Raw genomic sequence first — 10772 nt, 5'->3', positions numbered from 1 at the left:
GTTACAATACAGTTATATATTATTTCATTTCTGAAAATTTTATTATTTTATCCACATCACGTTATTTAACAAAGAAGAAAACATATTTGATATTATGAATTTGCAAAAAAAAAACATTAAAATAGATACAGAATTTTTTTCTAAATCGCCCAAAGTTATTAACGGCGAGATAAATTATCAATAGAAGAATAAGATCGAAGTGATATCTTCAATCCGAAAATCGACTCCTTGTTCGTGCATTTTGCGATCGTATCGATAATTAATATCGTTCAGTATAGCCCGATTTTGTATATTGACATTCCGAGGTTTTACATGTATCGTCCTGAAATCTGCGATCATATTCATATAATCATGTTTATTGACGTCGTAAAAAATATTCCTACTTACGGGTTTTACGTTCGGCTTGAAGTTGACATATTTCGCGTAAAGTCTCGAGGCTCCTTATAATTCCATCATATTGCAATCTCATCAAACGCTTGCAACGTATCAGCATGGACACTAACAAATCGTCGAGTGATTCACGATTGTTCCTAAGCTGCAGCATAACTTCAACTGCAAGAGAAGATATTTTTTCCTCATCCTATTCTGATAACAGGTGTATAATGACAGGTATAGAATATTTTTATTCATGGAAAAAAATTCAATTTATAATTTATAGAGTTTATATAACAAGTGCGGCAGTACTAATAAATATTTTACTTTATATCATTAATTAAATCTCTTCAAATTGATTAGCAAGTACAGCTGTAAAATACCTAAGGTATTCGTGTATTGAGTAATTATCAGACCAATTGTGTTTCTGAAGTTACGGGATCTGCTCTGATCCCATACATGTCCGCTGAACATATAAAACTTAGCTAAAGGGACACTAGGCAGTAGCAAGTAGTACATATCCTCGTAATGTGAGATGTTCACTGGAAATCAGACTTGAAAAGCTGAATAATGCAATAATTCTGAGTAAGTCCGTAAATAATATATATATGAATGAAAATTAAATCTATTTTTAAACACAAATGAGTGGAAAACATATTTGGACAAGGTGAATTTTCGTGCCTAATATTTTTTGTGAATTTATATAATTTCCAATTTATGCATCTAAATCAAATAATAATCAATCAATATTAATCAAATACAAATAAATTGTAGAATATATATAGCAACAATGTTATACCTATAGTATAGGACACTGTCAAGTCAGGGCAAGCCAACACCAAGTTGCGCCAAGCAGCGTCCGCTACCATGTGTTGCCTAGAATCCGAATCTCTCACGGATATATACAGGTATTTCAGTGTTTTCGATGCTCCGCTTGCAAGAGCATCAAGAGCATAATTCGATAAAGCCGGATAGTCCAATTTCAATAGAGTTAGCGCGTGAAAACGACCTAGTAAGCGTAAATATCTAAAAAATAATTCAAACACATTGTGTCAATCACGATTTATATAAAATTGTTACGAATAAATCCTCTCTCAAGTTATGAACATGCTCTTTTAATTTAACACAATTAATTTAATTCTCATTTATATGTTCATATATATATATAATATTTTCTAATATTTTTACGTGCTTTGGATTGTCATGAGGAGCTTGCCACTCTCTGAAAGCACCGCGGAGGTCCAGGGAGACTAGATGTTCACCAGATCCTTTGGCAACTGTTCCAAGCAATCGCAAGACGTCAGTCACACCAAAATCGGCGTTTAACAAGCTCAGGATTTCCAGGCTGCGTTGAGTGCTGTACAAAACAGAAAAGGGATTTTAGGATAAGCTCTTGCATTTTATCAATTAAGGTCAATACAAAAACAATTTGATTACCGCAGAAAATTAGCCAGGGCAGAGAGCAGTATTCCCCTATTGCCCCATTTGTAGCCAAACACCCAGTTCGTTAATGTCAATTGTCGCAGTTGTATGTCTTTGGCACGGATGATTGCGAGAAAATCAGCACCCGCCTCGGCTTGAATGTTGCGTCTGATCCTAACTTGTCTCGGTGAGATGTATGGTCGTGAAAAAGCGAGCTCTAGGTTGCGCATATGCTGTCCATATTTTGCCTGTCAATATTATATCGTTTAATTTATATTATCAATATTAGCTATACTGAACGTAACATGTAATGACATAATATAATATAGCAAATTTTCAAGATTGCCTTAAAATGATTAAAGCGATTGAATCAGAGATCGATGAAGATTTTTCAAGAAAATTTCGAGAGAATTTAAATTTGAAAAAATTTATAATACGATAGTGAGCTTCTAATTCTTACTATTGCAATCTTTATTTTCATCTCTTTTTTTGCCTATTTTTCAAAATAGATCGGCTTTTTCTCAAATTATACTTTCTTCTTCAAATTCACGATCTTGATTTCATTTCGGACTCGAATTTCAAAATTCTAGATTTAATTAAAGTCGCCGAAAAGAATTTCATCGAATGATGGAAAATTCTCTTACGGCCAGTTCTCCTGCTAGGGGGAAATCGCCGCGTAAATCGCGATCGATGAGAACTGTGACGGATCGCCATAGCACAGGTGAAGACAACGTGCGATTCCATGATCGACAGACTTGACTGACGCTGGCGCGATCAGTGCGATCAAGATAGTCGAATATCTGCGTCAATATCAGCTCAGGTAGCTGATCCCACATCTCCTGGCTCCAATTTGGCTCTTCCTCATCTCTTCTAAGCGATCGTTGGCCTAAATTACTGTTGGTCGTTTTATTTTCTTGATTTCATTGAATTTCGTCGATTGCTACTGTCAAAAACTATCGATCATGAAGGATTGGATTGAAGCATGATGGGATTGAAGTGCATCCCGAAAGGAACTATACATGAGGAGAATAAATAGATGGATGTATTCTTACATGGGCAAATTCTAAATGGTTCAATACTTAGAGCTCTGACGAGAATATGGTCCTTTAGTTCCATAATGCGCATGATATGTATCTTCTATTCTTGTTCAACGTTCGGTGAATAACAAGAATAAAATAATACATCATGCGTTTTATAAAACTGTATCAGAATAATAATTGCCAAATTTATTGTAGATATTATCTACAAAAAATATGTAGATACATATGATATATAAATGAAATAAATATCTTATAATGATATCAAATTAGGGATGGCGATACAGTATATATGGATCTTTCGTAATATTATTGATATTTTTTAATTGAGATATCGATATTTTAGTTAGACGTCGATATTTTGAAATATCGATGCTGAGTTTATATGTATCGATATTCGATACAGATGAAACTTCGGATATTTTCAATCGCAGATTGTGCACGGCTTGCTAATTTGCTATTCCATAATCATTAATTTTGTATATCTATTATCAGTATCCTTCTATTATAAAAAAACATCTATTACACAAATCTATTACACAAAATATAATTTTTTATTTTAGTTCCGAGAAAGTTTTTAATTGTAAATGTAATTAAGCTTATAAAATTAATTTTCAGTCGTAACAACTTTGCAAACCAATACATCTTGAGGTTGGCAACTGTTTCCGAACAAGCACCCTGCACCGGTGCCACCGGTCAGTCAAAAAAGAAACCCACGGTGACCCACGGTGGTCTATGCTTGTGCTTTTGACTGTGGTTGATTTGTTGAATTACAACGTGTAGTTTTGTGGAACTTATTTTTAAACACAAATTTGTTTGTTTCTTGTCGTAAAAAATTAAAAGAAGACGAAGTAAAGAAGCTGATGATGTCTTGTTTTGTATAATGTATTTTTGTATATTTTTATTATTTATCGGAGAGGTTATTACATGACGTATTTTGAATTTGGTAAAATCTGACATTTTAATAAAAGCAGTGAAAGATAAATTGTCACGGGAGATATTAAAGCACGAAAAATGCATTCTCTAAAGAAATTGTCCTTTTCATTTAGTCGTATATTAAGAAATAACATACGACGCACCCTAACCTCTCAACCGGCTGCGAATGTGAATGTTGACAAAGATAAAGGTATGTATTTGAAATTTTATGAAGAATGTTGCAAGCAATCATAGGTTTGGTAACACGTATTTTATTTCAGAGAAAACAATATTAGTGAAACAGATGAATAAAATCACTACAATCGGTATTAACCGTCCTGAAAAGAGGAATTGCCTCGATGTAGCAACTGCACATTTGTTATCAGAAACGCTAGATGAATTTGAAAATAATGAAGAATCATTAGTAGGAGTATTATATGGAGTAGGAGGCAATTTCTGCGCTGGTTACGATCTCAAAGAGATTGCAGATTATGATGGTGAAAACGAGGAAAGCATACCACATTTTGGACCACTGGTATATTTGCATTATATATGAAGCTATGAATTTGTTAAGGATATTAAAAGTCTCTTTGGTCTTTATAGGCAAATAGAACTGAATTATCCAAGAAACCATTGATAGTAGCTTTGAATGGATATGCTGTTGGAATAGGATTCGAGCTTGCTTTAATGTGCGACTTGAGAGTCGTAGAGGAGACAGCAATGGTAGGCTTCTTAAATCGACGTTTTGGTATTCCAATTTCATGTGGAGGCACTGTCCGTTTGCCTGCCATGATTGGGTATTCCAGAGCTATGGATCTGATATTAACAGGAAGACTAGCTACTGCACAGGAAATATTCAATTGGGGAATTGCACATAGTTATACAAGTTGTGGTGCAGGTATGCTTCTTTTGGATTTATTTTAATTTTTATAAGAAAAGCGTGTTATGTTGTATAGAATCCAATTCTTGGTTCACAGAATAAATTATAATTATTGAGATAACAGTATTTTTACTTAATACAGTAGAACTCCATTTATCTGAATATCGAAGGACAAGACAGTTTTGATAACAGTTTGGGTAATAGAGGTTCACTAAGGCTGGTATCCATAGTTGGTTTTTATATTAAAAAATCTTAAAACATCACAAACTAAAAACTACAAAACCATATTAACATTTTAAGACATTATATAAGATTGAAATAAGAATGGATTATGAATACCGGCTTAACTGTTTGCTCTATTAGTTCCAATAATAGGAGCTGATGTTCAGAAAACTGAAGTCGAACAAATGAAGCTTTTGTTATTTGAATAGCGCCGTAATTTGGATACTAGGAGCTCAACTGTGAGTTCGGATATTTGAAACTGAGCATGAACTCGATCATATAAGTGGATTGCAGATAAACATAATTTTATTGTACTTATAGAAATTATTTCAAGCCATTTGATTATATAAAATCATTGATGATATGTATGTGTCTATCTTTAAGTATATTTTTTCTAGCTTTAGGTAGAGCGATGACCTTGGCAAATTCTCTTGTAAAATTCCCGCAGAAAAGTTTGCTAGCAGATCGCGCTTCAGCATATTTTGCTACGTTTTCACCAAAGCAAATAGAAGAGTCATTGCAGTTTGAGAAAGACAATTCTTCGCATTTGATATTGGAGGAAGGTGTTCCAGGCGCCAAAAAATTTGTCGATCGTGGAATTGGAAGGCATGGGAAGTTTCATAATATCACGAAGCAAGATAAGAGCATTCGAGAACTAGATGAAAATTTATTATAAGAACTTCTGGCGCATATGTGTATAATTGTATATATAATGATGTACGTAATATATTTTTAGTATAGCTCTCTAAATATGTGTGTAATAAATTTCTCAATTTTCATAATATATTTTCATTGGTGTATGACAAATTGATTGTGTATGTATGGAAGGCTGAAAATGATAGTGCTATACCATTATTTACCCGTTTTAAGTCACTTTGTTTAAATTTCGACTTGAAGTCTTGACTTGAATTAGTCTACTGAAGTAAATATGTCGAAAAAACCTTTTGTTTCTTGAAATCATACATAATTAAGTAACTTACACCACTATAACTTACTCTTTACAAACATATTTGATACATGACATCCACACATCTATTTTTTCAAAAATTAACACTATCTAAACACATGCATTTTAGTACAATTGTGATTGTAAAGTAACATTCTTTATTCATTAGATTTATTATGCATTATTATACTTTTTGAGTACAGATTTAACGGAAGCTTTTTGTGATGGTCTTTGGATTTTCGAGAAAATATCGCAAAATCTCTTGGCCGCTTTTCCGGTTAAAAGCGGGGTAAGGTTTATCATTTGTCCATTTTCATCTCCTGAAAAATATCTTTTATAATTTCAATAATAAATAGAGTTATATAATATTATTATTTACGTTCGAAAGTAATGATAAAATATGTTAAATCTGGTTGAAGAATATCTGTTCCACGTGTACAAGGTTCATAAAAAGATGTACTCTTCGGATGACAATTTATTTCATCGCACAAATCGAACTCGCCTGGAAAAAATTGTTTTCTACGAAATATTTATTTTTATGTTCACTTTAATAATTAAAAATAATTAAAACTTTATAATTTATCAAAATTGAAATCGTATGATATATCGACAAAGTTATTGTTAAAGCGTATTTAATTATTTCATATTGTTTAAAGATTTTTATTTTATTTTTATTTACATATACCATTCACACGTGCGACTTTTCTTATGTAATTGAGTATCATTCTAATTGGACAATTTATATTCACCAGTACTTCTCTGTCTACAGCTGTGACTTCTAGATGTCCAGCGTCATCGTCATTTGATAAATATTCTGAAATTATAATATTATAACATTATATTATGACCTATTTAAGAAGATAATGATTTCATACCAACGTATTTAACCTTTATGATAGTGGTCATGTCAAATAATGTTTGTCAACATCATAAACTGTAACAAAATAGAAAATAGATTGCATATTCTTTTTTCAATGCATTAATTTTATTTATGGACGCTGTACAGGGTGTCCCAAAATTCGCGACTTAAAATAGCAAGAAAAAAATTAAGTAAAGAAGTTATTTGTAAATTTGTATATTAAGCAATAATTTTTTAGATATAAGGACTTAAATATGGCCAATTTCAGATTATATTTAGATGGGGCGCCTTTTCATTATCCAGCCAGAAGCGATCACAGCCAAGACCATCTTCGTCTTTAGGGATCAGAAGACGAAGATAACCTCAGCTGTGGTCGCTTCTGGCTGCACAATGAAAAAGCACCAATGGTCACCTATGACGGCTGTGAGTATTAGTGAACGCGCTGAAGTGAGCACTTACCGGCGCTTATTAATATTTACGACTCATGGACAAATGATCATCTAAACGTAATCTGCAATTGGCCACACTTAAACTTAACTCAAACATTGCTGCTTAAAATAAAAATTTATAAATAACTTTCTTATACTTAATTTTTCGAGAACTTTCTTACTATAGTATTATGAGTCGCAAATTTTGAAATACCCTGTATAAATAATATAAATTATACAATATGTTGCTCAATCTTTACTTTAATTTAGTTCTTCGCTTTAGTTAAAGTTGTACAGATTTTCAGAAAGAAAAAAATAATTTTTTTTTAATTGTATCTTTTCTTATTCTTTTTGTTTTTTTATTTTTTTTATTTGGGTACTTAGCACCTATAAATATCTTTGCCAAGAGTATATTCGGAAATCTGAGAAGTGCAAACTTCTAACTTTGCATAACTTCGAATTATGCGTAACTTTTATTGAGATATTCGCTTATTGATTTTATTTATTAACATTGTTTATTGCGACTTTTTCATTTTATTCTGTTATTAGTCCAAAATCGTTTCCATAATCTAGGCAATTTGTTTAGTATGTACTCATCAGTAGTGATCAGTACTTGGATCACTATATATTGATCATTATTGGTTTCCCCTTTCATTACTATATCATTTGCTTTGCGAATTGTACGCGATTTGGTTCACCACGCATTATATGCCGTCTCACTTTACTGTTTAAACTGTTTTCAATTGTTTATGCAATTACTTACAGTGTCCCAAATACTGGCAATCTGATTTTAAATGCTGTTTTGAATACATAAATTATATTATAAGTAATTGTATTTAATTCTATTTAAATTTTGAAAATGTCTACTTATAAGTAAAATTAAATACAATTACTTATAATATAATTTATATATTCCGAAAAGCATTTAAAATCAGATTTCGGATACTGCCAGAATTAAGTTTTTTACCCTATACGAATTCCTAGTTCCATGATTTTCCCGTATTATCATTTATCGTGCACTTTTTTCTGACTTTTCCCGGTGTTTTTCAAAAATATATCCATTAATATAAAAAAAAAGACAATACAAACATTTCGATTAAAATATTTGCCTTTCGAATCAATAATTTTTTGCCATCTTTTAAGCAGCGTACTGATACCGCGGCAAAAGAATTGCTTCATAGCGCAATTTATCATTCACATCGAAATCGTCACTTTTAAATCTTTTAAATCAATTTTGATACAATATTAATTGCTATCCAATTCCATAAAGCTCACAAATTATTCTGGTGCTTTAGTGGTTTTACCGTGATGAAAATAGCATGCAATATAACAAATATGCACCTTTTCAGAGTATCCATTTTCAATTAAACTAAAAATATAGTTAATTATCTAACTGCGAGCGTATAGTTAATTGTCTAACAGCGAATTGTTATATAATTTTTCAAAATACGGATTGGTCTACTGTACTAATGGCAAAATAATTGGGCGCGGAAATTTAAATACACTGTTGTTAGTATTATCTAAAATTGGTCGTAAGAACCTATTATATTTATACATTTATTTCTATCAATATAAGTAATTTTGATTTGACTTATTTTTATCTTACTCTTCTTTTAAAAATTAGAAAAAATAAAGAGTAAATTAAATCAAGATTTAAGTTAATCTATGTATATTGATAAAAATGAACCTAAATATATATATCAGGATGAATGGCAAAAAAGGATTTCGTTTATTGTCGTAAAACACACATATACATGCATTCTCAGATCATTTTATTAAATTCTTAATTGGTATTATTGATATCTTTTTATTATCAATATCTTAACATACTATAATTATCTCACAATGCCTGGGGATATTGTGATGCCATCTTCGTAACCGCAGATGAATATCTTCGTCTATTCTCGAAGCTGTTCTGTTTATCTTAAAGAATCCTAAATAATCCTGGAACCGCATATTCGCGGTTCATTAGCGATTCGAGTTTGATTGGCGAAAGTAATGTGAGCCGATCAACTCAAACACCACCGTCATGTCTGTTCAAAGCCATCGCGAAATGACGAAACAAGTACAGGTGGTGACGGTGCATTCTTGCACAATCTCCTCGTCTCTATCGTTCCCTCGTAACTAGGAGTCAAGATCAAGAGTCCATTTGATAACCTGAAGATGAGCCACCTCCATTATAAAAGAGCTCTCCCTTCTGGTGGATACTCTGATGAATTACGTTCCACCCAGCTTTACGAGTTACGGTTAAGGCCGAGCTTTTTTCTTTCCTCTACTTTATTCCTCTTGTGAGGGACTCATTTCCATAATTCCCTATCTCGTGTCTTTCCTCTGCTTACGTCCCCTTCGTTAACGCCACCGGTTCCTTTGCGCTTGACAGGTATTCACGATGATAATGCGTCAACCCACGAGGTACCCTTTTGTCCCTCGTTATCATAACTACTTGAAAAATAGCATAAGATGATTTATGTCTTGAATAGAGCATATGTGTGCGTTCATATCCCATTTCGCGCTAAACATAAAGGTACAAATGTGGACATCGGTACATGAGTAGCGCGGAATCATCTAATCTGTCTGTTGGACACGACTTTCATAGGCGACTCCAAAGGTCCTTTGAAGTCTTGGAGACTTGAAACCATGGAGCAAAGTTGGTGACGAGTTGTCTGAAACTTACAAGTTAAAAGCAGCTGATAACTCCATAAATGAGCGAACAGATCGATACATCGAATTTGATTCGCTCCCCAAGCAGAACAACAAGTCACGATAACGTCAAAATGACATTAAAATGAATCGAAAATGATTGAAAAATGACTTTTAATGATCATTTTGATATTATAATGACTTGTTGTTCCACTTGGGTCCGTATAACTTCTTCGTTCTAAAAGAGATACCGGACTGCATACAATTAAGCGATAATATAAATATCCTAGATCGTTGTAGAGTACTTTGTAAGAATATAAAACGTACGCTGTTGCGCGAATCGTGCATTGTTTACGTGTAAATATGTCCTACTCCCTTCCTCCCGCGGTCCACTGCGATTCTCTAAATTCTTGGCACACGGTTGCGCGTTGTCCTCGCCGTTGCGACGACCTATATGTCTAAAAGAAGAACGGCCGGCCGTACGCGAAATCGTTAACGAGGCGATTCTCGGAGAGGCGCATTCGTCATCCGCCCGTCAGCTGTCGAGAGATACGAGCGTATATACGAGCGTATATACGAGCGTATATACGAGCGCGCGTTTCTCTACATTCTTTGTGATCGGCTTGCGCTTAATACATAGCATTTAAGGCAAACGCGGAGGGGCCTTTCACGAATCGTCATTGTGCGCTCTCTTGATCTACTATTATTAGCGGCTCACGAACCAACGGAGGAAAAGTTCTCTACCCAGTTCTTCTACTTTCCACGCGGGAGTGTATTCTTCGTCAGACGGGCGTCGCGGAAACTGCGCAGATATATCTCTGCACGATCACGTTCAAATCTTCCCGCGTCCACGGAGAGCCCGTCTTCGGGATGATAAGAAATAAATAAGAGAGAAAATCTGTTTTAGAGTGTTGAGGAAGAAAGCGATACAAAGAAAGAATTTATTTTACACAACCAACTAGCTTTTCCCATTTTCTATCCTTTCCTTTCTTCCCGCTTGAGAATTCGATTTCATTAATGGAAATATCTTTTCTTACGTTTGCTATTATAA

At 33.4% G+C, this 10772-nt stretch overlaps 3 protein-coding genes across 4 annotated transcripts; 1 reads left to right on the top strand and 2 right to left on the bottom strand.

The window, feature by feature from the left end:
• Nucleotides 1–154: 154 nt before the first annotated feature.
• Nucleotides 155–2824, bottom strand: LOC108767293 (F-box only protein 39). 2 transcript variants are annotated; one of them, XM_018517056.1, is made up of 7 exons: nucleotides 2439–2824; nucleotides 1810–2042; nucleotides 1565–1729; nucleotides 1172–1398; nucleotides 756–914; nucleotides 388–552; nucleotides 155–329 (listed from the first exon to the last, which is right to left on the bottom strand). In XM_018517056.1, the coding sequence occupies exons 1-7, from the start codon at nucleotides 2628–2630 to the stop codon at nucleotides 178–180; spliced, it is 1293 nt and encodes a 430-aa protein (XP_018372558.1). In that variant the 5' UTR covers nucleotides 2631–2824; the 3' UTR covers nucleotides 155–177. The 2 variants fall into 2 exon arrangements, with proteins under 2 accessions (XP_018372558.1, XP_018372559.1); XM_018517057.1 differs by lacking the exon at nucleotides 2439–2824 and adding an exon at nucleotides 2255–2346.
• A 729-nt stretch (nucleotides 2825–3553) lies between these two features.
• LOC108767257 (carnitinyl-CoA dehydratase) lies at nucleotides 3554–5539 on the top strand. Its single transcript, XM_018517007.1, has 4 exons — nucleotides 3554–3957; nucleotides 4028–4281; nucleotides 4350–4644; nucleotides 5247–5539. The coding sequence occupies exons 1-4, from the start codon at nucleotides 3846–3848 to the stop codon at nucleotides 5522–5524; spliced, it is 939 nt and encodes a 312-aa protein (XP_018372509.1). The 5' UTR covers nucleotides 3554–3845; the 3' UTR covers nucleotides 5525–5539.
• Nucleotides 5540–5570: 31 nt separating this feature from the next.
• Nucleotides 5571–6714, bottom strand: LOC108767258 (uncharacterized). Its single transcript, XM_018517009.1, has 4 exons — nucleotides 6670–6714; nucleotides 6480–6608; nucleotides 6174–6296; nucleotides 5571–6114 (listed from the first exon to the last, which is right to left on the bottom strand). The coding sequence occupies exons 1-4, from the start codon at nucleotides 6698–6700 to the stop codon at nucleotides 5969–5971; spliced, it is 429 nt and encodes a 142-aa protein (XP_018372511.1). The 5' UTR covers nucleotides 6701–6714; the 3' UTR covers nucleotides 5571–5968.
• Between the last annotated feature and the right edge of the window lie 4058 nt (nucleotides 6715–10772).

This window comes from Trachymyrmex cornetzi, unplaced genomic scaffold (genome assembly GCF_001594075.2).
Source record: "Trachymyrmex cornetzi isolate Tcor2-1 unplaced genomic scaffold, Tcor1.1 scaffold67, whole genome shotgun sequence".
NCBI classification, from domain to species: Eukaryota; Metazoa; Arthropoda; class Insecta; order Hymenoptera; family Formicidae; genus Trachymyrmex; species Trachymyrmex cornetzi.
This window is presented reverse-complemented; position numbering and strand designations above follow the sequence as displayed.